The sequence below is a fragment of the Athene noctua genome, chromosome Z, assembly GCF_965140245.1.
Source record: "Athene noctua chromosome Z, bAthNoc1.hap1.1, whole genome shotgun sequence".
Taxonomy (NCBI): Eukaryota; Metazoa; Chordata; class Aves; order Strigiformes; family Strigidae; genus Athene; species Athene noctua.
In genome coordinates, this window is record NC_134077.1 from 83,330,181 (window position 1) to 83,356,982 (window position 26,802).

Consider the following 26,802-nt stretch of genomic DNA (forward strand, 5'->3'; position numbering starts at 1 on the left):
CCGCTCCGCCGCGGGGCCCAGCCCGGCAGCCGCCCGCCTCGGCAGGCGCGGGCGCGCACCCCCGCCCCTCCTGCCCCCCGCAGCGGCGGGGCGGGCCCCGGAGAGGCGATGGCGGACGAGGCGCAGGGTAAGAGCGGCGCGGCGGCGGGCCGGCCGTGCTCCCTCTACCCCCCCGCCCCGGTCCCGCGGGGAGCGCGGCCCGGCGGCGGGGCTGAGCGGGGGTCTCCCTTCGCGCCGCCGCAGGCGCCTGGAGCCAGGAGGCGGTGGATCACTTTCTGAGGGCGCAGCGCATCAGAGCGAGAGACGCGGCAGCCATCAGGTGGTTCCACGCCGCCAACAGCAAGGCCCGGGCCGGGGAGGCCGCCAGCAGTAAGTGTGAGCTGCCGCCGGCCCGGCCTTCGGGCGGCCGCCCCGGCGCTGACGTTGAGGGTCGGTGGAGAGAGGGGCCTGGTCGTGCCCGTCGGGCGGTCCCGGTTTGTCTTCCAGGCGAGGCTCCCGGCGTCTGCTCGTCCCAGGACGGCTGTCTGTCTGTCTGTCTGTCCCCGCGAACCACCGGTCCGGCATCGCAAGGCGCCGGCCTTGGAGGTGGTGCCCTAATATTAGACAAACTCGCTTGGTTGCGGAAAGACAGCCCGCTGCCAGGCGTGCAGGACCCGTCTCAGGTCAGACCTTCAGACTCATAAAGCCCTTCCTCCTCCCCCCCCCCAGCACACCGGTGCCAAGGTTAAGGAGCCGCCTGGTTTCACACACTCAAGCTTCTCTGCAGTGTTGTTCAGTTTGTATGTTTGCATAGGGGAACGCAAAAGCTGCTGCAGGTAAAACTGGTTTCTCTGGTGTGGTCGTACTGAGGTCAGACCACAGCTCACGGAGATCCCCCAGGCTGTGCAGCCGTTGTCCCTGTTCGTTCCTCTTCATTCTGATGGTGGGTCACCTTTTCCCCTGTGCTGACACTCCTGTTTGTGCAGCTGCTCAGGAAAACAGAATGGAAATTACCTGATTAGAAGTCCGTCCATCCCTCCATCCATGGAGTAACAGTGCTGTTAAAAAGGCAGCAGTCGGTGGAGCAAAACCTCATGGGGAAATTTTCAAGCTGTCTTTGCCCCGGGTGCCTGCTGAGCAGCAGCTGCAGTGCTGCCGGGATGGGTGCTCGGGAGGCTTTGTCGGGGCTGTACTGCAAATCTTGTCTCCTCTTCCTGAAACAGTTCAGGATTCCTGGGTAGTTTTGAACCTATGTGAATGGATCTTCTAGGTCTTCCTAGGATGGTTTGAAGTTGCATAATATTGTAACACACTGGGTGTTATTTCTTGGATTCTACAGGACAGTTTTATTACTTCTGTCCTCCCTTATTTTGTTCAAAATGATTAAAGTATTTCAGGTTATTTGTGAGCAGTTTATTACAGTGAATTTTAATTTCATTTATATGAATACTAGGAAAATATGTTAATTTATTTACGTAATTTTGTATATAATTTGCTTTCTATTGACTGTGTAATTATTATTGTATTTTTTATTATTTCAGTTTAAATATTGAATTCAATATTGTAAATATTGAATTCTCTGTAAAGCTGGTATCACTGCTCAGACTCTGAGATGCTTCGCATTATAGAAACCTGTTTTCAAGAGCTTGCAGCATTCCTAAGATTTCCACTCTCTTGTCTTGTGATTCAGCTACCATTTTCCTGGCAGATGTTTCTGGCTGGATGACATTTTTTTAAAGTATTGGCTGAGGTAGGTTGGTCAGTTTTGAGAATGAGACAAGGGGAGTACTCAGTTTCTGGCAGTGTTAAAATCTTCTGTTGACCTTTTTTCTAAAAGGCTCTGTCTGGAACCCTGTTTTAAGAGGAAAATACTTGAAATTTCTCAAGGGTGGATTCACATGTTGGATATTCATTTTGCTGTTCGTCTGAAAAAAATGTGGCCAAATGTATCAACAAAGGCCAATTTTCACATGCTTACAGATTTCTAAAGAGTTTAATGACTAAAGTACCCAAAGCATGCATCTCTTTTGGTCAAACTGGTTGATCTTTATGGTGTAAGTGTGGACAGACCAGTGGAAAGTAGAAGGACTTGCCTGTAATTGTTACTCTGAAGCAGACACTGTAACAATTGGATTGGCTTCTGTTCGAGTATTTGTTTTTTAAATCAACAGGTGATGTTCACATGATAGAAGCAGATGTTCTTCTTCGTGGTGGCAAGGGAGGAAATGGAGAGCCTATCATGGCTCATCCACCTGAAACAGACAGTGACAACACATTGCAGGAATGGCTAAAAGAGATTGTCAGCACAAATAAAGGCATCAAGCTGGATTTTAAGAGGTATCTCACGACAAATTTATATTGTTTGCGTTCTTACTAATTAATGATTATGCAGGTGGTGCTAGTTATCTTTTGGTGACATTAGATAAAACTTTTTCTTACTGTGCAATTTAGTGTATTCCTTCCTGAACAGAAAATGAGGAAATATAAACAGTATTGCTAAATGCATTACAAGAATAAAAGCTTTAAAAGTGTTTTGAACTGAAAATAATTACTTCATATTCAGTGAATTAGTTACTGAGTTGCTGTTGAAGTGATAGTGCCTGCCTGGAAAGCTCCTATCAGTTTTCTGCTTGTGCAAAGGAATTGGGAAAGAAAACCTTCCATTGAGGAAATCGGACAGTGGCTCCGAGGCTGCAAAAGGAGCTGAGCCCTTGGGTCTCTCTGCCTGGGAGCACACAGGTCTCTCCTGCTGTCACCTAGCTTTCTTGGTGTCATTCTCTACCATGGAAGGGGAATGAAACTGTCAAGATTTTTCAAGGATCTGCTGAAAAGCTAGCTGAAAAGCCAACTCCCAGGTCTGCTGAAGTTCATAATAATTTAGGAACATCATCCCATACCAGCATGATACCTCTGTTTTCCCAGAGCTTTTTATTTTTCCCCCCAAAGAAGAGGAATCCCGTTTCCTGATCAGCTCCAGTACTAGCAATCTATGGGGGATGTCTCAATTCAAGAATCAGGTATACGCCTTTGAATATCTAATCTCATACGACATATGAGGTGGTGGTAGATCTCTTCAGCATGGTTTGTAATACAAGAAAGTTGTCCTCCTTTTTATGTGGTGAGGTGCATGTATAGTGAAGTAAATTCAGTTTGGTCTAACATTAAATTTCAGGGGTTCATTTAGAATTTTAGCCATTAGCTCTTTCATTGTCTTTAATGAAAAATGTACCTGAAAACTGCATGAGATTGCCTTGAAAAGTTTGAAATGGGGTTTTAAATGAGCTGTGATTTTCAGACATACCTCTGCAACTCCTAACTTCAGCTTTGTCCGAATTTGCATGTACAACGTCTATTTTTGCAGCAGATGGAGAATTCACCTACACATTAAAAAGAGCTTCATTAATGTCTAAGTATGCTATAGAAATGAAAAAAACCCCAACTAGATAGTTCTAAAATGTGGTTCGTACCTGTTGTTCTGTGTAATGCGATCACAGTTTTCATGTGAAAGTTCATGAAAATACAAAAGATGTGAGCAGGCAAAATGCTTTTATTGTTACAGAATCTGTAAATGTCTGCCTAGACAGAGAAGGGAAAGGACGAGAGAAGTAGGTGTTTGTTTGGGTTTATTTGTAAGGTTTTGGTTTTTGTTTTTTCATTTTAATTACTGGTTAAATTAATTTAAAAACATCTACCTCTTATTTTTCCACAGGGAATTTTCAGCCAAGTGCAGTGATTTAGAAAAGCTTTTAAAATTACGTTGCATTGTAAAAGTCTAATTGTATAAAAGCATTTAAAAAATACAAGCACACAGTGCAGATACAGTCAAATGAGTGATAACAGAATTTGATGTTCTTCTGGATAATGTTTCTTTGGATACCATTGCTGAAGTTTTGAAGATTATTTCAACAGCATTTAAAAGAAATATTTTGTATATTTCTGTCAGTTTGATTGACCACATAAGCACATTTCCTGCTGGCTTTATCTACAGGAATGAATATATTCTGCAAAAGGACTTGAGAGTCCCAGTTCAAAAATGCCAGAGTCATTCCAAAGGGAGCCAGCAATACATTTGAATTTTCCAAATGCTGTGCAATAAAAACAGTGCTGTCTGGGGGCTTTTATTATTTATTTGAAGAGATTCTGCTTTGGGCTTTTTCCTTTTTACATTATGTTGTACTGTGTAGTAAGAAGGAAGTCATTCCACTGGCTTTGACATCCTCTGTATATGGAAAATGTGGCTTGCTCCAGCCTCGGACAAGGGGAGAAATACTTGAGCCAATAATGTTAACACAAGCCATTACTAGCTTTTCTCTAAGACTTTAGCTAATAAGGACTGAAAGCATTGAGTGGAATTCCTGCCGCTCTCTCAGCAATACAAAAGTTAAAATGTACAAAATGTCTTTTCACAGGAAACAACACAGGCAGTTGAGGGGACAATTTTTAGCTTTAGAGCTAGCCTCCTGTAACAGCTGGCTGCCATTCCCATTTTTGGCTGCAGGTCTTGACATGATTCATCTGACCTCGTCATGACCCAGGTTAAGGAATAAGTTGGTACAGAACCATCCCTGCAAAACAATGAGAATAGTTGTTTACCACTTTATGTCCCTGAACTCACTGCTGCTAAGGCAAGCATCAGCACTAGTGTAAGAGGCTGGAGATACAATGGCCTTGCAAGTGGGAAGACATGGTAGCAGATAGCCATCATCTCTGTTATTCAGACAAGCACCCCGAGCATGTAGCCTGTGGCTTATATCCAAGTAAGCTGGAGCAACTGTGATCTCTCCTTGCTCTTCATGGTGTCCTTCCTTTTCCTGGTGCTCCTATGGCACCCAGAGGGACCAGTTTAGGATGTTGAACTGGGAAACACCCTGCAGAACAACACTGTGGCATGTTGCTTCTTTCCCACACAACATGAAGAATTTTCTCTTAGCTCGATTCTGTATCAGGTCATGGCAAGATTTTGAGGAAAACCTCGAAGGTGGCTTATTCAGAGCTTTTTACAACTCACAGAAGAAAATACTGGTTCTTACTATTAGTAAGGAAACAACAAATCTGACCATAATGATTTTAAATTCCTGAATGTTACACAGAATGTTAATTAATTTGCTATGAGAGAAAAATTACATGTTTCCTTGGCATTCATTCCTTTTCCCCATTATTCCGTGTTTCCTTTCCTTCCACAATACTGCTAATTTGAAACTTTTGGTAGGATAGAGAAAGGTTATTGTTTGCTGTCTAGTTAACACTTTTTCTTTTGATTTGAGAGAACAGTGAGAGTATGTGACTTAAAATATTTTGTTAAATGCTTAGAAGTGGTGCTACACTGGTTGCTCAAGTGACTACATCTCATACTTAATAACTAGCGATAGGATGAACGTCTGATGGGCAGAATTCATGCTACCACTACTATGCCACACTTTTGAGCTGTGGGAACAACCACTGCGGAGGTGTTAGAGCCTGCAGTGGCTTACTTATTTAAAATCCTTCCTAAGAGTTCAAAAACATCCAAGTCTTAACAGGTGAGGAGTTGGAAGAGCCATGAGATAGGAGCCATGCAGAAGATCATATTGGGCAGTAGGGAGACCGGAGGCTTACGCTGCTTTACACCAACAGTAATAGTCATCTTACGGCAGAAAATGCCCTCAGCATTTGCTCTCTGGCTCACAGAGAGTTTCGTTAACGTACCCATCTAGATATGTACTACACATTTCCCATCTTCAGTCAGAGGTGTCTTGTCTCCCCCACATGTACAGCCTAGAAGCCGTAGGACCTTCCCTGCAGCTTCTTGAGCACGTGAAGCAGCGTTTGAGGCAACCTGTGTGGATCAATGCAGACATCCTACCGGGACCTAATGGAAGGAGTTCTGTAGTGGATGCAAAAGGGTTCCTCGACACTGTCACTTCATTCTTTCCAAAAGTAACCTTATCACTGGGATGGACAACTGGCTGGCACCCTGACAAACACAATAAAGGTAAAGATGGAAAATTTAATGCTTACACTGCATAGTCTGTTTTACCTGATCGGTTTGAAAGTAATAGTGAATGTAAGAAGAATTATTTTGTTTATTGGTATAGATTCCAGTGTTTTATAACAATTAATTCAGTGTTTGGGCTGCAGCAGAACTGTATAAAAAACTGGTATTTTTGTTGTTAAACAATATTTTGTTCTTTATTTACACATATTGAGGAATTTCTGGGGACAGATTGCTTACACCCTGTTCCCGATAGTCTGCTCCCTGAATCCTAGGAGGATTGGTTGGGTAACTGGAATTCTGGCATGTTTCCTTGTAGAAAAATAGATCAGCTGGAAATTTAAAACCCCATCATTGTGCTTTTGCAGTAGATAACTAAAATCAAATTGTAGGCCAACATTGTTTTTAACATATTTCTGTTGAATAATTGAATTTTTGCAGTAAATTTTCCAATTTATTGATGTTAGTAGCTTTTTTAAATCTCAGGTTTAAGAGTCTAATTGAAGTTTCTTATGGTTAATCCCTAACTTGAATTTAGATGATGAACGTGTAACCTTTATCCTAGGGTGCTTTTCACAGGCTTCCTCCCATAATTCTCATAGCTGCTTTCTTAGCGTGTTTTACTCCCATGCACATACATTTGTGTGCAGTAGTGTAGTCCCCACCAATATTCTCTGTGACTACAAGGGCAAAATTACACACCTTTCCAAATAGCTCATTGTTCATCAGCAAGATTTAATATTGTGTTATGAGGATTTTGATGTATGTTACACAGTAATTTTATTAAACTATATAGGACTTTGTCCAAAGTATTTTCAGTGCAGTAAGAAGTTGCTGGAAAGAATGTACTGGATGTACTGTACTGAGTAATCTTTTTTAATAAATGTAACTTTTATCTCCATTCTACATTTCAGTTTATGGTGATGCTAATTAAGCGTGTGTAAGACATGAGAAAAGCAGCTTATTTGTCTGATTTCAACTACAAGTTGCTGTTTGCCCAACAAAATCTGTTTTTTTAGGATTTGGTGCTTTTAAATCTTTTCAGTCACCACATTGCATATGAGTACTTGAGAAAAAAAATTAACTGTTATTGAAGTTAAGATTTTCATAGCCTGTAGAAATAAGAAAATATTAAATACCATTTGAACTAGCTCCAGTGCTTGTAAAAATCTCAACAGCAGGCACATGAAGCATTTTAGATTGCTTGAATTTAACATTTTTAAATTATAAAACATTTTACATACTTCATTTCTTTATAATTTAAAGTCTTCTCCTGCATTCATTCAGGTTTTTTCTAAATTTTTCAAAATGTTTCTGGTTTTTAAGGGTCACTGTCAAGTTAAAACTAGTCCATGTTGAAGTCAATGGCAATATTAGTTTTTAGAGAGAGAGCAAAGATACAATTTCCGGGACATTAGAAAATACCACATTCTATAGCTTTATGTAAAATAATACTGCAATTAATAGAAATAAATATTTTCAGTGTAAGTTTATTTTTCTGTATTGGTATTGCTTTTCTGGGACAATGACATTTTTTGTTTATAATTATTTCATTTTAGAGATATTTTCACAAAACCCATGTTTGCTCTTGTATTACCTTGCAACCTGGCCATTCTAGAATTTATTGTGTCTTTATAGAGGTTGTATTTGTGAAGAATTCTTTTTAATCAAATGGTGTTTATTGTAGGATATGATTGGATGATGGTGAAAGAAATGGCTCAGATATGCAGTGCACTTCCCCAGTGTGTAACCTTCCCTGTAAGAGCAGCATTAGTTCGACAGTCAATATCTGAGCTCTGCTGGTTAATGCAGCAGTCAGATAGGTAAGTTTGAGGGCCTGTATTTTTAGCTGTCTTTATTACAAAGACACATACCTGTTTATATTAAGTATAGCACAGTTATGTGTACATACTTATTCCTTACATTGAAAATATTTTTTCTTCTAGATTAATTCCTTCAGTTCTTACATTGTGTTGTCATACAGAAGTGTTCACTATTCATTTCTTTGAAATAATAAAATTCCAAAAGTCTCTTCTAAAATTGCTTAATATATCTAGTGAATCTTGTGTAGGTTTTTAATCCAGTTACATTATAAACATTTCAAGAAGAATGTAGTTAAATAAACCAAGTAGTTGGTTGTTGCAATTTGGAATTAAGTATTTACATTTTATAGATACTTTTTATTGGATTCAATATTTGTATTTTTTGTAATAATGTGCCATAAAAACATTAAAGGTGATTTTTAGATTGAAAACTAATGAATGTTCTACGAAGCTGATTTTGCTTAAGTACTTGAAATACATTCAGTGGTTTCCAAACACTGACTTAATATTTCCTTCTAAGTATAGTTCTTAGAAACCCGTAACAATCTCATAGAAAAAATTTATTTATATGTAATAGAGTGAGACTGAAACTTGCTTTGTACATACTGTCTTTTACTCATCTTTTTCACCTACTCTGTCTATTTACACTTCAATAAAGTTGTTCCTTAAGCACCAACCAAGGTCAAAACCCAAGACAGAAAAATTAAGACAGTGACTTGTATGGAAAATTTCTAAGTAATTAGAGACAACAGGGTGGAAAAAATAAAGGGTTTTTTTTCTCATTTATAGTGATGAATTGAGAGAGAAATTAGAATTAAATATTTGAAACTGGGAAAGTAATTTCAAAACATTCCTATGTTAAGACATTGTGAACTGTGCCATCCTCAAAAAAGTCCTCATTGGATGCAAGCATTATTCCCACTTAAATACTGGGATTTTCTCCTTTACCTTAGCATAAAAATCCTGATTTTCCTTAGTGGCTTGGTTAGAAGACAGAAATTCCTGAGCCAATTTTGCTGACATACGACTAAATTCTGATTTACCTGTATTTTAGATTAATATAGTTTCAATAAACAAAAGGTAAAAACTAGGTATTTGTCATGTGGAGATTGTGGAGGGTAATGTTTTTAACTTTAAATGATACTTCAGAGTTCTTCAGGTTTTTTTAAGAGTTATAATGAAGTTGTGCAATTAATGAGAAAAATGTTTGTGATAAAGTACAGAAAATACATTCAGTTAATCAGATGGCATTGCTGCACATCACATACGTGACAAAACAGAGAATATGAAAATTACCTATAACTGAGATTGCCTCGTTATTTTCTGTTGTAATACTCTGCTTGTAACTGTTTATTACTTTGTCAGACTTTAAATGCTCAGCCTGGTAAATGTCTTTGCTAGATGTCTACCTAAGATTTTTTTATTTTATTCCTTGCTAGCTTTGGCAGAACAGTTCATAGAATGGGCCAGGCTACAGATAAGTTGTTCTGGGTGGTGTAGGATTGTCCATGTTAAAAATTTTGCAGTCCTCCTTGGGAAGTGCTAGCAAGTTTAGCTCTAGTAGCAAAAACTTGAAGTTTGACTGGAGCCAAATTGTGTGACTTACCTCTGTAATGAGAATAAAAAAAAAAAGCATCAAGGGAATAGACCTCTGCAGATTTTAGTTTGTGTGTGTCAACTAGAGGTTTATTTAAAGACTATCAGTCATATTCTTCAGCTAGTCTGTCTGTACCAAGCATTATGTGTGCCCTGAGTGCAGCCCGGGATGTGTTTGATCATGTCTGTATCTGGGGGTAGTGTTCTGATCCAGCAAAGTGCTTTTCCTTGTAACTGGAAGTCACTGTGGCAACAAGAAGATTGGAGAGACTCTCAGTGCTGTTGGTTGTAGCACAAATGCAGGGTAGAGAGTGGTGACTTCTTACATGGGTGTAGAGGCGTGAGGAGGGCAGGGACATACAGAACTGTTAATTCTGAAAGTGCATAAATTGTGGTTGCTTAACTTCAAAATGTAAAGGAGATTAAGCTTTTGATATTTAACTACATTCCTAAAATTAAGATACCACAGTCCTAGATATTTTTAGGAGCTTATTAGTGCAGTGTCTTTCTGCCTTACATGCTTTCTTAAGATAATAACATACTCTTTTTTTTCTCTCTTTTTTTTTTTTTTTTTTTCTTTTTTGTGGATATAGATACAGCCTCACTGTTTGGACAGGAAAGGAAGATGTGTATTCTGTAGAAGATTTGCTTTACATCCGAGAAAACTTCGATAAAAGCAGGGTGTATTACGACATCTTGGAGCCACAAAATTCTGAATTCAAAAAAGCCATAGGAGTAGAATAGTAGATAGAAAGCAGGCAATCTCTAACCTTATAGTACTTAGTATCTTTAAACGTGAAGATTTCTTGTTCAGGGAAATGTATTTTCCTTTCCAAAAGAATTGTATAGAACACAGCTGTGGTTATTGGAGGAGTTTTTGCATAACACTTTACTGAAAGGCTTCTCAAATAGACATTTAATACCAACTTTAATAGGTCAGAGTTGTTACTTGCTCACCATATGTACATTCATTCACCCAGTGGCATGTAGTAAAGGCTACTCACGTTACCTAAATACACTAGTACTTCTTTCCTGCAAGTATGTAAAGAGGAGAATGACCCCAGCTGATAGTTGTGGACCACAGTAGTTTGCTCCTTACTGCTTTTGTGTAAGACAATGTCTATGGGACAGTCAGTGTCTACCAAAGCCTGGTTTTGCCTTTTATAGGGGAGGACGAGAGTCAAGACTGTATTAAGTACAGAACCTGCAGTTCCCAAAGGGGTTATTTTGTAGCATATCGTGATACACGACATTTTTAATGCCATTGCAACTGATAATGCTTTCACTCCTCGTCAACAGAAGATATTGTTTGCTGGATGTGGAGAGTGGGATCCATGATGCTAGACATTCCAGGGAGAAAGGTTATTTGTACTGAATTAAAACAAATCAGTTTCTCTGCAATGCAGTAATTGTGCATGCCACACCATGGCTTGCTTCCGTGCTTTCTTGAGCCATCAGCAGCATAGTCCTTGGATTGTGAGAAGGCTGAGCTGAAGTTGTAGCTGCGCTGCAGGAGCTCTTGGGGCAAACAGAACCTCCAAAATGAAGAACAGTCCAGTTCTGTACATGAGAGCACAAAGATGGATTACAGTGAGGTATGCATCAGAGAGCATCAAAAGAGATACAGTGTTTTGTAAGAGAGAAGTACTAGTGGTTCTTTCAGGAGTTTGAAACTAAATTTTAAGTATAGCAGGAGGAATGTAAAATGTTCTGCAGCCTTTCTGAAACCAGAGGCTCTAGGAATGAAGTAGCTGTACAGTGATTAGTGTTTACAGCAAAAATTGTACATTTGCATGATAGCACAGTTTTTTTCTACATTCTCCTGGTTTGTGCATCTTTTTAACACTCAGAATAAAAATTCACAAATTTTCAAAACTTGAACTTCTCTTTGAGAAAAACTAAAAATATTGCAACCATGCTTATCACCTGCAGGAAGAGTCCGACCTATTTAATTTTAAGCAGTTTTGCCTCTTTTGTTTCTGCATCTCTTAAAATTAATACAGATACTGAAATCTCTGCAGATTGAGATAACAAGGTGTGTGGTCTTGCCTTCTGCCAAACATTACAAAGGCTTTTTTCACAACATCAAGAGGAGATTTTGGTTCCTAAATGAAAGCTGATCCTGTGAAGAGACATTATTAACCTGTTATCTTCTTGTCCTCCTTTACCCATTCCTCTCACATGCTTCCCGCAGGTATTGTGTTAACTTTGATGTTTTACACAACACTGGACAGGCGATTAATACTGAAGAGTTAATTACAGCGATTTTTGATTCTTACATAGCATTAGTACAACTGTGATATAAAAGTTAGTTGTATTTATTAATCCTGAGTCTTGAAATAGGGTGATTTCATGCAGTCATTACAATTCAGGATTCCTGGTTGTTACCTATGCTTGTTCACCAGGTTTAGCTAATAATTGTTTTATTTTCTTGAGGAGTACAGCTTTCATCATTTTTGTCAACTACTAAGATAAAATATACTTGGAAAAATGAGGAAATATTTTCTAAAATAAGGGAGAAAACTATCTAGTTGTACTTGGAATAGTTACTTAATTTAATTTACAGAATCAGTCAGCATGAATGGCAGTAACCACCAAAAGGTCACGTTTCGCAGTGTGATTCTTTTTAATGAATTGGGACAAATTATTTATTTTTAGTTCATTGTGACAACATGATGTGATTTGAACAGATTTAACCTCTCCATTCTTTATAGTATCTCTTAGAGCTTTGCATGCACACTTTGCTAACCATGGGAGGAAGAGAGATTAAGTGTTCCCTAACTGATCATAACTATGGAAAAAATTTTAAATACTTAAAGGACCTTTTTCTAACCCAGATCATTTTCACTAAAACAGGTTCAGGAGCTATTGTGTGAACAAGTGTGCTAGCAGATCTGATCATGTGTCTTTTTAATGGATAATGACCCTTTCACATAATTCCCCATCAGGGAGAACAGGATCTATGAATAACCAAAGGTCCAGTTAAACCAAAGTTACAGACTTGCTTTGACTCTGTAGTACACACAATAAACTAATAGGAAGTAATACAGTTCAGAGATTTCTGTTTTCTGGGATATACCATTGAACAAAATCACTTAGGAGACATCAGCCAGCTTTTGGAATCAAGTGCAACGTAGCTGCATTAGCCAGAATGAGTCAGGCAGGTGTCTGAAAAACAGAATTTGCTTTTGTGGGACATAAAGAAAATAGCTCGAGGACACATTGCTGTAGCCACATTTATTTATTGAATGAAAGGTGCCATTAAAAAGTGCTGAGTTTTTTGTATTATTCTTCTTGAACACTTGACTAGTTCTAGGCTTAGTCTAGATTTCTTTTCAAAAGACTGCTGGTCCTTCAGAAGCAGCAACACTTTCTAGCCATACGTTTATTTCTAATAGATTTAAAGACAAGTATATATCGTTGTCTTTTTGTTCTACAATTTATATAAACGTGTCGGACTGGAATGGACTCCTAGATCTTGTTTTACCTCCTTGTTGCAGGCAGTTACATTTATTGACTTAAGGGATTTTGTCTTTCAGTTGGTTATGCCTTTTGTGTCCACACTGGCAAACTTTTGTGTTATCGAGAAACCTTTTTCCCACTTAGCAGTTCCCACCTGAAGAATTAGGATTTGTTAAAACTGGTTGAACTGCACAGTAAAAAACATTAGCAATTGCCAGAATTATTTTCAAGGGTGCAGGCGTTGTGGAAGAAATATCACTAAGTAATATATATGGATACGAATAAACAGGAATATTCAGATAAAATTAAAAGAAGACATGATCAGGATTACCAGAAAAATTAATTAAGGTAACAAGACATGTAAAACTAGATTAAACAGAATGCTAGAAATTAATCTGATGAAGCATTCTTGCAGTGACAGAAGGGTTTGAGTATGTGGTGAATTTAGTTATTCTGTATGGGTTATCCTATATATCTGAATTTCTGTATGTATTTTTCACCCATCTCTTGTTAGTTTCCCATGAAGTTGTTTATGTTGTTTAGGTTGGTCTGGTCTGACTTGCACATAAATAAATTTGTTTGAATTTATTTGTCTGTTTTCATGCCAGTCTTCATACAAATGCTCTCCTTCTAAAATGAGATGTGTTAACTGTGGGGCTGGCAATAAGGTAATAAAGGTAAGATGAAAGCCACTTATTTATTCTGTTGGAAACAGGGTTCTGTGGCAGCTCTATTTTACTTTAACTGTTGCTGTCTTTTATTTTTACCTTCTGTCAGGGATCTATTTCTTGTACTTAAAACTTTTTTTAGGAGCTGTAAATTCTGCCACCTCTTTGTGGAATCATTTTCTCTTATCAGTTGCTTCATGTCTGCTGATACCTTTCAGCCAGGTTTTTAGACTTGTCCTTGTTACATGAAAAATCTAGTTGACTTTCATGGAATTAGGTATTGTTCAGGATGTCCAGGTGAGTTAACTGATTAATAAAACATTTCTAATTTCCTGCAAGTTTAGCTCAAGCTTTGTACCTGTCAGCAAATGTGATAGAACTTACTAAACAGATAAAATAACATGTTGTAGAAGAGAATTGACATCATTAGTCCTGCACAACTAATCAATAATATCCTGCAGTAACATGTCAGTATACTGATGAAAGCAAAACAGAAGCTGATTTTCTGAGGTTTGTATTGTTTAAATGGGTTGTGGAATCGAGGAAAATGCCTTCAAAGACACATTTTTTCAAAAGCAGTTGTCCACATACTCATCTTCAGCATTCATTTGAAGAATTACTCAGGTTTGGCATACTCTGACTGAAAAAAACCCAGTCCTTTCTTAGTTAAAACCTTCAAATTAAAGCCTTTTATGTTTTATTTATCAGCCAGCTGGCTGTGATCAGGCTTTTTGCTATTGTTACTACAGACTTATTTCTGCACTATCCATTAAACTCTATTTAATGTTTGAGTCCAAGCACTGTAAAGCTTTCACTTGCGATTTTTATTGTGCTTTGTTTGGATACTGAAGAATGTGATTCCAGCACCTGCTGCAATGCTGTTTTGTGCAGCAGCCCCAGGAAGCTGTATTTGAACCTGCCAAGTCCCCTTGTGCAGAATCAAGTTTACATAAACCTCCGGCAGCCCACCATCAGGAACTCATTATTGGTGATTGAGAGAGCTAGGGACTTACAAGAAGTCTTTTAAACTCATTTAATAACTTGGTGATGAAATGGCCCTATCCTTCCTTTTCTTCAAGAAAAAAATAAACTGCAGTGTTGGAGTATTAAAAATGTTTGGGATGGGGGTTTTTTTAAGGGTTAGGGAGAGCCCATTAGAGTATTATTAATTGTATCCTGCATTATATCCTAGAGTCAGGGGAGTTTTACTGTAGGTTTCAATGTTCTAAAATTTATTTTAATTGATTTAAAATTTATTTCAATTTTCAGAGAGTATTTGTTTTAATAAGGATAAAACTACTAAGATAAGGAAAGATTAGGAAGTGTTTGGACAATTTTTTAAAGAAACATTTTTTCCATGAGCTTTATGTTAATTAGAAACCATTTTTACCACACTATTTCTTAAAATTTCAGTTGGAAATCAATTTTTTTGTAACTGCTGTGTTTTGATGCTCACAGGCGTTTATTCAGGAGTTTCTGTTTGCCTATGCCACATGATTTCCTGGTGCCTAGGCTTGTATTCTGTGTATTAGCTTGTTACATTTACTATTTTACCAAGAGGTTTTTTCTGTAAATCTTGTACCAACCTACATGCAAAAGTAAGGGCTGCTAGGTAACTTCCAAGCCAGGGTGTTGTGTTAGTCTTTAGTTCCTTGCTTCTTCTAGGGCTTTGCTGGATGAGATTTGGTGTATGACTCTCCAGTGGAGAAAGATGTTACTACCTTCTTCCAGCTACAATTACTTCTGATATGTCTTTGCTGCAAATTACTGTAATTATTGAATCATTACCCTTTTAGTAGCACGGCTGAAGAAGATACTCCACACTGCAGTTACTCCAAATTGCACAGGGGCATTAAGGTCTGTGTTCCCTTAGAGAGGAGCAGTAACTTCTGGCCAATGGATGCAATAAGGAGCTGGCAATAACATCTGAGGCTGCCACAACAGAGCTTATTCATTAAAACCTGTAATAAAGAAGCATTATGTTTTATTGTGCTTCTAGTAAAATTCAAAGTATTGTACTCTATCATCTTCTGAGTTCTGAACATCTAAATTTTGGGGGCAATTGTGTGTTTTTTAATATACTTTGGCTGGGTTCCCTTGGATTTTTCAGTGATTCTTCTGTCACTATAACTGTTGCTTTCACTGCCTAATTGTGATTCCTCTCATTGCTGTAGCAGAAAAAAAAAAATTGCGTATGCAAATTCATAATCTCAATGGGAATCTGTCCAAGCAGAATTAAAACATGTTTTGTCATTGTTATGTTTTTAAAAACGTATGTACGGGTCAAGTTTATATTTGAAAATGGACTAGCTTTTGAGAGAGAAGGCTGTAACTCATGCCATCTGTGGCAGCTCGTGAAAGTGTTAAAAATTGCTAGCTAATGCCTTCAGGGAAAAAAATACAGAAATTAATTACAGTTCATCGGCACACATCTGCATCTGGATTTCAGAAATTTGGGAATAAACTGGACTGTATACAATGCTAAAAAAAAGTCTTCACTGTTTGATTTAAGATCTTGGCATGTTTTTTAAATGGCTGAATATAAAATCACTTCTTTTTTCTTGCTTGGGACAAAACCTCTGAATCAACATTAGATCTACAATATCGTGCTAGTACAGGAGACGCCATCTTTATGGTTAAATCTAAAATAGTGGGTTTGACTTCACCGTGATAACTGAGCTCTCTGGTGCTTCCGTGAATGTTGAAGTGTTGATACCTTGGCTTCCTGAATCTCATTACAGATGAGCAGTGTGGCTGAGGCAAGTCCTGCATTGAGCTGGAGGCTGGATGAGACCTCGAGAGGTTCCTTTCAGCCTGGATTTCTTTATGATTTAATGACACGTTTCACCTGCTACATAGTGCATACTGCTGTAAAGTATTAGTATAGGTGCAGAAGGAGTTCTAAGTAATTCTGTATTTCCTATAGTTTTGTTATTACAAATTTACTTTCATCTTGGTTGAGCTTTAACAGATATCTTCGTTAAAGAACAGGAATTTTGTATATACTTTAAAATGAGATTAACTTGTGTAAAGGAGTGTAAGACCTATTGTCTTTTAAAAAGGATTAATAGCTGGTATTTTATTAGAGCAAATAGTCATCAAAATTGGAGTTTCCCTTTCACTCTGAAAAAAAATCAGAAAAAAAAAATCCCTTCCACTCTGAAAAAACCCACTACTTATTCTTAAGATGTATCCTTATCAGACTTGATCTCCTCGAAGGTATTACAATGCCAGTAATACTTTCAGGTGAAAATGTGTGGCTGGGAAATACTGGGAAATATCTTAAAACAGGCATTCCTCCCTCTAATTCTGGATTTCAACATTAATTTAATTTAAAAAAAAAAAAAAGTATGTCCCTTTTATGAATACAGTGTGAATGTTTTTAGTAGGATGGTTGTTTGTGACAAATGTTAGCCTTGCTGTAACAAGCCAAGCTCATTACATGAACAAAATAGCCAGCTAACAGAATAATGGTTTACTAATGTAAGAATCCATTTATTTATAAATACCTTATTTTAGTTGGAAAATTAATTAGTTGTACTGCATAACAGATGCAGAAAGATGAAGGTCTTATTAAGGATTGATAAGGAAAAAAAGGAATTTAATGACCGTTTTAGTTCACTATTTTTCTTGTGTAGCTGCACCAAATAATGTCAATACTCTTTTAGAAGTGCTGTGTAATTGTAAAAGACAAAAACCAAAACAAGGCAACTCCCAAACGCCTTTCTCCTTAAAGCAAAACCAAAAGTGCAAGAAAGGACATTTTGAAAACTGTACTTTGAACACCATGTCTTAAACACAACCTTGAAAACTGCTTTTTTACAGCATTCTTGTGTAGTGACTTGCTCTTCTTAAATTCCTTAAACCAAAATATGAAGTTTTTTAGCTGATCACTGTTTTTTATGAGGCCACCACTGTTTGTCTAGAAGTTACTTTCATTGTATGGTTTCACAGCATTTTGCAGAGAAAATGAAAACCAAAAGTATAAAAATTCATTTTCACCTTTCTAAAGTTACCACCTAGATTCAAAATCGATAATCTTATAGGTAGTGTGTTTTACTGTAAGCTGTAACTTGTGTTGACAGGAATGCTTGCTCACAAAAATGTCACCTCCATTTTATGTAGTTTAAATGTTTAAGGATTTTATGCCATCAACCTTTCTGTAAATTATAGTGGATGCGCTTTACTAATTTTTCACTGTGTGAAAACTAGTCCAGATGTTTTTTTCTGGATGGGGAGGCCACAGATCTTAAGAGAAAACTAGCAAGGAAGAAGTTTCAGCTTGTGGTGTTTACTATATCAAGATGCATAAAGAACACCTGAAAGGTATTTTGCTGTTTGTAAACTTTACTGTGTCAGGGTGTGGGGATTTAGCATTAGCAATTGCTAATTCTTTGCTTAGAAGACAGTATGGATGGCTGGAAAATGACGAGGATTAAGACTTCAAAGATGGCAGGAGTGTATCATCACTGAAGTGGAAGTTCAGTAAGCTACCAACAGATGCAAAGAGCCTCTCTCACACAATACTTTGTACAAATCTAGCTATGTTGGATTAAATCTAATTAACTGTTCCAATTTTCCTGTATAGAGATGGCCTGAGAAACACGAGCGAGTACCTTTGGTAGTGACTCAGCGTCTCCTAAGTGGTGAATAAAAGGACATGTCTATTTCCGTATTCCCTGCATGGGGGAAAAAATAACTTTTATTTATGCATCATAACAACATCAAGAGAACAACACTGAACAATTTTTTCTTTGAAGGTCACTTGTAACATCGATGCAACAATAAACATTAACCTTTCAAATAGACTTCTGCATCAAAAATTAAGCACAAAATACTGGCAACACTACAGAATAACTTCACTTCTCAAGATAACGTGCCATTTTTCTGACCATTTTGTAAAAAAATTACAGTTTCGGTTGAGGGGCCAGTAATGTCATATATTAATTAATTTTAAAATCAGTACAGCAGAAATCAGACTTCATACCTTCAGCAAAGAATACCAGTTAGAACTTATGTTATTTTTTTGTAAAAAAGAATTTGTGCCTTTTTAAAGATATATTTTTAGCTGCAAATATTTCATTATGAGATGAACAGACTATAAATTGCCATTTCCATTTATAATAAAAACATCTGAAGAGTATATAGTGTCTGTGTGTGGTGTTTGTAGGGACCAATTTGTACCCAGTTAATACTGACATAGGTTGTTCCACGTAATTTCTGTGCCATAAAAAGATTTCCATGAAATCCTTGTTTCTATCTGATATATGCAGATGCTGATGATCCAGCAACATCTTCTGAAGTAAGAGGTAGAACCTGAATGGAACATATTTGGCTCCATCACTTTCACCATGTTTCCACCAGTATTTAATAGCTCTTAAGCATATGTAATTCCACTTTTGGAATCTTCCCATTTTGGTGGTAGGGTTTTTTTAACATAGTGAACGCTTCTTTTTTGCATGTGTGCAGAGACTAGAGCCAATCCATAAATGATCAAGAGTCTTTCAGTGGATGAATAGTCTAATTAAAACAAAAAAACCCACGTTTTTGTGATGGAGACTGATGGCTTTTGAGGAGTGAGGAACTAAAGAAGTGTGACAGTCACATCCGAGTAAGTCGGATGCGATAGCATAGTGCAGGTCCCTGTGGGCCTTCCCCGCTGCTACCAAGATGCTACATGTCCCACATTAGTGGAGCTGTGACAGAGGATGCCACGGCTTCTGAGACCCAGACTTTGTGGGGAAGAACCAATTTTGACAATTGTGATGCAGATTTGCATCTCTGCTTGTTGTAGCTACTTCTGAGAGCTTGGTCAGAGAATCAATGGGAAGATTATCTGCCTTCTAATGATCTGCTGTCATTAGAGAGTGGAGAGATTTTATGGCAAAATTGATTTCAAGATTTAAATTCACAGTTTTCAGATCAGCACTTGACATATATAACTGTTGTTGTAGAGATGTGAACCATACTCGTTTAATTTCCAGATGTCAAATGTTCCCTTCTTCAAAACAGACATATTACAAACTTTTGGACATTTCTGTATTTTTACAGAGACTATGTTTATCATCTATGTTTATCATCCACTAGAAATTGTTTTACACTAAGGGAAAAGCTAAGTAGCATTACAATAATTTGTCAGGCAATGTCAGGTTGGGTGCATTTTGACTGAAGCTGCAAGAAGACAGATAGTAGCCACTGTGTTTTTAAAAAAAAAAAAAAGTATCTCATTTCAGTATGCACAAATTCACACTATACAGACACAATTTCAATACAATTAATTTCTGTAAGTTATGACAAAACAACACATTCAGTATTACTCAATCTTTAGATGAGTTGTAAAATGCTAAATGCAATACCAGAAATAAAGCGTCTATGGAATATGCACAAAGACAGGGTAGATGTTAGAATTGCAGAATGCTAAATGGGAAGGAAAAACAGATTTTAGATGGAGATACTTGAAAATGTGAAAGAGCTTGGATGCAAAGGAGTGTTTCTCATCCGTAAGAAATTCAGTCCTCTGCTTCAAATTGGGAAAAATGACAAATCCCATCTCCCAGGTGAGTATCGTAGCTGGATTTTTTTCAGGTGTGTCTGAGCAGGAGGACAGAGCTCCTCCTTGCTCCCAGGTGTGTGTGAAGTGTCCTTGCTCATCAAGACATCTGCTGTGTCTCACCATCTGTATCCGGTCTTCTGCAAAGAAACCCAGGCCTGTGACTGGGGAAGGAGAGCTCCTGCTTGATGCAAAGATCTCATTCTTTTTGAGAGGGGTCTGGAACTACAGAAAGTAACACCTTCCCCAACTCTTCCTCTTTTCAACAGATTCATTAATCCAATAGCTTGAGAAGCCCAAGTTGACTGACACGCCTAACTGACAGAACGAGCAGGGTTTGGCCATTTTACATGAAATTATCCAAGGTTTCTTGCTCGCTGTGCTGGCTTCCTGACTCAACTCCCAGGCATCATCGTGTGCTGAAGTTGAGCTCTCTGGGACTCTCTGTATCACAGTGACTTCCAGCAGCCAGCAAGGCATCTAACACAGGCTCCCAGTCTTCAGCTGGAATTCCCTGGGCGTAGCTATGCATGCAACACAGCTCTGCAACACAAATTTTACTGACTCTGTGCATCATCTGTCTACACACAGTAAAGCCACTGAAGCCATAAGCCACTGCCTATGTACACTTGCCACTGCCCAGCCCTTGTACACGCTGGTTGTGTTGGATTTCTGGATATTGCACAAATGCGACAGTGAGTCTGATGTCCAGCATCACAGTCAAATGTTTCAAGATCCCCAGTGCCACATGTACTGCCTTTCTGGGTACAGAAAGAGTATGTGTTTGGGAGGGATACATTTCCAACCTAAAATGAGAACTGCAGTGCCTAAAATCTGTTGTGGGTTCAGCCGGTCACCAGTAAGATTTCAGTGCTTAAGCTGAAAACATTTTGAGAACAGTGTAATAAATATTCCTCAGTTTGCAGAAATCATCATCATTACTTGAGTGTATCTTTAGATGTAGTCTCTAAACTCTTTAACCCATTCCAAGGCAGAGAGCTTTACATCACAGAGCTGCTATCTTTTGGGGTATGTATCATTACAATCAGGTAGCACAGTGAAGATGTACACATCATAAATATTTTGTAATGCTTTAATTCCCTGTTAAAAATTCACTAATTGCTTAATCTGCTCCATCTGTAATGACTGCCTCCTTTGTAGCATTTTTGTATTTTTGGTCTCCTTAGGGACAGCGGGTGCTGCTGGTACTAAGTGTTTCTGTCCACAAGAAACCATCCCAGAAACCCTGTTTATGAAAGTAATATCTGGAATTGGGGGGTGAGGATTCACATTCAGTGGTGGCAGAAAACCTGGTCTTATCTGAGCAGTATGATCCAACAATAAGGCTCCTGAACCCTGTCTTTCTAGAAAAGCTTGATTTCTTCTGCTCAAAGTAACAGGAGGCATGTTCTCTAGTACTTCTCTAGAACTTGGTAACAAAGCATGAGATGGAGAAAGAATCTTTTTCTTTCCTATCACTGACTTACTGTCTTCTGCAGCAGCAGGACTTGGAGTAGTAGTTAACTGAGAATCAGAGCTGTAGTGATGAGCTCCCAAATTTCTTTTCTGGATAATACTGCTAAGGTTTGAAACAAAGCTGTTTTGTCCCAAACTGGCATCTTTACCCACTGGAATCCCACTAGAGTTCCGTTTCTCTTCAACATAAGGAATCTGAGATTTTATCTCATCATGTGATAATTTCCCTGGTCCAGTTCGATCAAAGGTTTTAAATAAATGAGCAGTGTCTTTTATGTCAATACTTTGGTGCCTAGTGATGAATCTCTTTGAATAGGCAAGGCCATTGATTTCAAAACGCACTTCTTCTGGAGTAATACCCTGAAGTTCCTGTAAAGAAGCAATTTTATTCTGGTGAAACAGTGAGGGAGAGCTCTTTATCCAAGGCTCAGACCGTAGCCGCTGCACATGTGCCAGCCTGGACCCTACTTTTGTTGAGCTGCATTTTCTTGTCAGTGGAACTGTCTGAGATGAGTTGTCCACGCTTCGGGGATGATCCAGCTCTTTAAAGCTGAAGAGTGCTTTTTTAGATTCTTTCGAACTTGAAAGTGGGAGTGGAGATGTAGTCAGTTCTATTTCTGATGGTGAAGTGCAAGCAGTTGGGGAATGGCATTCCTCAAGGTCTGCAGGAGGCATGTTTAAGTACTGCTTTGTTTTCTGCCTTCCAGATGAGGACTTGTCCATCGTGATGATGATTACTTCTTTTCCCCGAGCCCTGCAGGCATTAAGAAGAACTTTCAGGGTCTCTTTGTCCTCAGCATTTATTGCATACACAAGTGCAGAGCAATCAGAGTGATCTTGCAGGCTTGGGTCAGCTCCACTTTTCAGTAGCAGAGATACCACTTCAGGGCCTGCTTTTTCCAGACAAGCATGCATCAGAGCTGTCTTTCCAGATTTGTCCTGTATGTTCGGATCAGCCTTGTTTTCCAGTAGGTATTTAACCATCCTTGCCTTGCTGACACTCTGGGCGTCCACATGTTTGGTCCTACAAGCAATCATTAAAGGGGTTTCCCCTCTGTCATTGCTCTCGTTGACATAGGCACCACCCTCTAGCAACAGCCTGGTGAGGCGGAGGCGGCTTTGATAGACAGCTCTTATGAGGGAAGTCCCCTCTGATGGCAACTCCACCATTTCGGTCATTTCACTTGTCTCACTTGCACCTTTCTACTGGCTGGAAAGAACACCTGCTGTTCAGAGAAAGCAAAGAGGCCCCTCAGAAAAAAAAAAAAAGAAAAAAAAAAAGGAAGGAGGATTTAACTGTACAAATTGCTCCTGTAAACACCCCCATACTTTGTGAAAAGGAGTATGAATGGCGGGGGGGTGGGGGGCAGGGGAGGTATTCCCATCTGCTAGACTTGCATTAAAAAGTTAATATTTACATACAATATTTATAGATGTTTAAAGAATGGCTGTCACATTTTTTTGTGACTGTTCTCCCTTTTGTCACATGATAGCAAATAAACCGCAAAAAAGTTTAATTCTGCACACTTTAATGGCTTTATACCGACCACACCCAAGTTGTACCACTCTTGATTTTCACCACTGCAAGAAGCAAGAACTGAATGAATCCTGCAGCATTTTTTTTTCATTGATGTGAAAAAGAATAAGTGACTGTGACACTTTGTGACAATGGTAAAGAAAGTTCATGGGTCTTAATAAGTAAGAAAAGCAAGCATAGTAAAGTATCTTTTATCTAAGAAGAAACTGTTAAATGGCTGGAAAATAAATATTAATGTATTTATAAAGGTAATTACATTTGTGGGAGTACACTACCTTCCTTACGCTCCTTTGACAACCTACCAGTCTGAGTGAAACAGAATAAATGAAGTGATGCACAGCTTGTCACACTCATCATGGCATGAGAGGAGTCCTGTACCTGGGCAGACAGTTATCAGCTCTACAACAAAAGAAACATGCATCAAAGAAAATCTGGGGGGTTCACACACAAAAACATTGAAGAGTTTAATGTGACATAAATAACAAAAGGTCTTGTGTGAACGTATACCTGCATACATGCAACTAATACAATTAAATTACTTTTATTTATGTCTTATGTGCTTGCTTACCCATGTGTAGGGAAAATCTTCAGAGGAAAAAAAAAAATCAATATTTAACAGATTGCAGAGCAATATAATTCCAAGACTAGATTAGACATGGATATGAAAATTACATTTGTTTATTTACAATGTATTTCCAGAGAAATAAAAATGTTTAATAAGTTTATCTGCAAAGGAAATTAACAGAGACTCATTTTTATTTACCATTGAGACCACTGTTCTAGTGAATAACTCAGGAGCAGTAATTTTGTCCTGTTTTTCTTTGATATTGGATTTATTTTGAATTTCAAAATCAAAGGGTATCAATGTAGTTTGTTCCAAAAGTCCAACAAACAACAACGAAAAGAAGTCAGTTGAAATACACATGACATTTTAATCACAGATTTCTACCACCCCCCATTTGTTCCACTCCATAGCATCATGCTCTGCAGCTACAGATCATTTTGCTAAGCAGCGACATTCAGTGGCTTATCAGTCTTACAATGAGAACCATTAGCTCGGGGGCTTCATACTTGCCATGTCTTAAGTATTTAACTATTATTCAGTGTAGTCATCGTTTGGTGACATGGTGTAATAATGGTCACACGTATCATGTGTTTGGATAAAATAACTCATAATATTTGCTGTGTCAGGAAGAAAAACAAGAGGAGACAAACATGTGAGATGAACCCGTTCACCTTTGGTAGCATTTATTTCTGGGCTTATGGCCCTCACAAAGACTGTTCATTGTGTAAGTATGACTGCAGTGTTGTTCTGAGCAATTAAGGAGGATGAAAGAGAGCCAGAACTTCTTTGTCCATCCTTACCAGAGTAAACACCCACTTCTGGTCACAGCTGAGAACAGGGGCACCACTGTGGTACTATCATCTTCTTTTCACTGGCTGTTGTTTTTTTTTCCCCCCTCTGTCTTGATAAAACATTTTTTAAAAGTAATTGCATTGAAATTAAGGATGCATTCCATTATACCAAAAGTACATGATTCAGCAGTGTCTATCTCAGCTTTCATTGATGTGCAAATCATTATTATGAAATGCACATATTTGACAAGTAATATATTCAAGATTATTATCAAGCCTTTTATAAAAGTATCCAATTAATTTGTGCATTTAGGTTTCCAGAAACAAACTAAAGAGAAGTTATCTTTTAGATAGTACACATACTGGAATCCTGATTGTGTTCTCCCCTGGTTTTGACCTACCTGGAAGTCCTCGGTGATTCTGTATTTCTTTCATATTTATCTAAAGGTCTTCTGATACTTAACTGCTTGCTTTACTGAAGTGATGTCATATAGCACTTCTTACACAAGTCATCTGTAGAAATACCTTTTATGGCCAAAAGAACATTAAATATTAAACAGACACATGAAGATAATAATACTACTTGAAGTCATGCAGCAGGTAATGCTAGAAATGAGACTCTTTCTGACCTCTGATCTAATGGCTCCAACTGCCTAAATTCACTGTCTCTGTAGACTTTTCCAGGACTGTTAACCCGAGTGAGGGCAGAGGAAGGCTAGTCTAAGTCAATAGTTAAAGTTTGAAAGTCTGGAGTGGATTGTGTTGCCAGGATGTCACATGAACCTAGTCTGGAGAAAACCCAAGATGTTTTTATGCAGGCAGGTCAGCAGTTCCACTGTGCTTGGGATCTCACCAGGGCTTGTAGCTACTACTAATAAATTTCACTTCAGAAACCCAGCTAATTATTATATACGCAGGCTGGGACTGTCAGGTCTGGAAAGCTGGCTGGCTAACCCCTGAAAAAAGGAGCACAGGCACCAGTGCTGCTAAGATCCAGCCATGTTATTTATAGGTTGATCTACACTTTGCACTGCAAAGGAAAAGGGGGCAGCGTGGGGGCAAAGTGGGGAAAGAAATATAAAATGGGGCATAAAAATCCACAAATACTTCAGAATCGGATACTATATGATTAAAAGAAAGCGTTACAGGTTTGCAGCTGAAGTACTATAACGCAGAATAGACTCCTGCATGCTGGATGAAGAGAACCATGATTTCATCTGGAGAATCTGTTAACTACAGAAGAATGTGCCTGCGGCTGCATTGTCCTAAAACTGCTACTGTGGGAACAAAGTGCAGCTGGACTTTTCTAAGACCCACACTCACAATGTCTCAGTGGAAATACACATGCCACACCTGGACCGGGTACAATCTGCTCCAAAAAAAACATAGCTAGCTATTTTGAAGTGAAAGACCACAGTTCAAGCAGATTCCCTAAAGGAATATTTATTTGATAAATCATCTCCAATTGATGCTGAACAGATTGGGATTATAAAACATTCCTAAATCTAATCAACTGTGATGTCAGAACCACTACATGTGTTACTGAGATGTCAGGACTGACACGGCTGCTTTTCAGCTGTGGAGATAAACTTGTGCTGAGGTAACAGTTTAAATGAGGAACTATGCAACCTAGTGTGTGACACTCAATCATGAACTGGTCTTTCAGATCATCCACAAATTTCTGGTGTTCTTCTACAAGTAATATTCCTGGAATACTCTTTCTGTCTAGGAACAGCTAAATTTTATTTTCAAAAAGCAATACTGTCCTGGAAAGCGCTCCTAGATAAGTAGCACAAAGCACCTCATTGTTTGACACTCAATTTTTGAAGCCAATGATGATTTGTTTCCAAGAAGTAGATAGCTGCTGTTGTGGATTTGTGCTGGGTCCTATCCTAAGGTCAGGCTGGCAAATGCAAAAGTGATAATGTAGAGGTCCTATTCTGATACAGGTCCTGCTGCCATCGTAGTGGAAAACACCACTTAAAAGTAGAAGTTTTAGCACTTCTTCCTCCAACCCTTGCTTCTTGATTTGTAAACAGCATTTAATTACTAGGAAAAACCCTCACAGTGTTTTGTAACAACTAACTGTGCAAATAATCACAAAATTTGGGGGCGAGGGGGGAATATTGATGTTATAATGTATAAACAAATATAAACATAACCAACATTTTCACTAAGTAAAGGAGTGCTATAAATAAATGTTCTTGCAAGGTATTCCTCACTTTTTCAATGTGAAAGCCGTATTTTCTGCCTTCTGTGCCTCAGCATGTTGAGTTACACAAACAGGCTTTCACAGTAGTGTTTAGAGTCTAGAATCATTCCAGTAAAATTAAGTCATCGATTCTCATCTCTGAAAAAAGATGTGCTTACACACTTACAGAACA

At 38.3% G+C, this 26,802-nt stretch overlaps 2 protein-coding genes across 6 annotated transcripts in view; one reads left to right on the top strand and one right to left on the bottom strand.

The window, feature by feature from the left end:
- FAM151B (family with sequence similarity 151 member B) lies at nt 1-13,454 on the top strand. 3 transcript variants are annotated; one of them, XM_074931215.1, is made up of 6 exons: nt 1-127; nt 244-369; nt 2,151-2,316; nt 5,733-5,950; nt 7,638-7,773; nt 9,963-13,454. In XM_074931215.1, exons 1-6 carry the CDS (start codon nt 109-111, stop codon nt 10,111-10,113), a joined length of 816 nt encoding a protein of 271 aa, XP_074787316.1. In that variant the 5' UTR covers nt 1-108; the 3' UTR covers nt 10,114-13,454. The 3 variants fall into 3 exon arrangements, with proteins under 3 accessions (XP_074787316.1, XP_074787319.1, XP_074787318.1); XM_074931218.1 differs by adding an exon at nt 1,521-1,729 and having other exon boundaries at nt 66-369; nt 9,963-13,429; XM_074931217.1 differs by adding an exon at nt 1,670-1,729 and having other exon boundaries at nt 67-369; nt 9,963-13,429.
- Nucleotides 10,827-26,802, bottom strand: part of ANKRD34B (ankyrin repeat domain 34B) — a 17,215-nt gene continuing 1,239 nt past the window's right edge. Inside the window, exons 2-5 of one of the 3 annotated variants that reach the window (XR_012635479.1) lie at nt 24,820-24,943; nt 23,365-23,461; nt 15,288-18,178; nt 10,827-10,929 (exon numbers count right to left, since the gene is read on the bottom strand). Coding sequence is in view for 2 of the 3 variants with exons in the window: in XM_074931214.1 (XP_074787315.1) it covers nt 21,154-22,704 (1,551 nt within the window). In the remaining variant the exon portion in view is untranslated. Of the gene's footprint in view, nt 10,930-15,287; nt 18,179-19,843; nt 22,752-23,364; nt 23,462-24,819; nt 24,944-26,802 lie in introns of those variants that run through there. The other 2 variants (XM_074931214.1, XM_074931213.1) reach the window with 2 other exon arrangements.

Bases quoted from the DNA above. Each gene is read 5' to 3' on its own strand.
- FAM151B (XM_074931215.1), top strand. The intron at 370-2,150 runs GTAAGTGTGAGC...TTAAATCAACAG, and splicing joins GGCCGGGGAGGCCGCCAGCA to GTGATGTTCACATGATAGAA. The intron at 5,951-7,637 runs GTAAAGATGGAA...TGTTTATTGTAG, and splicing joins CCCTGACAAACACAATAAAG to GATATGATTGGATGATGGTG.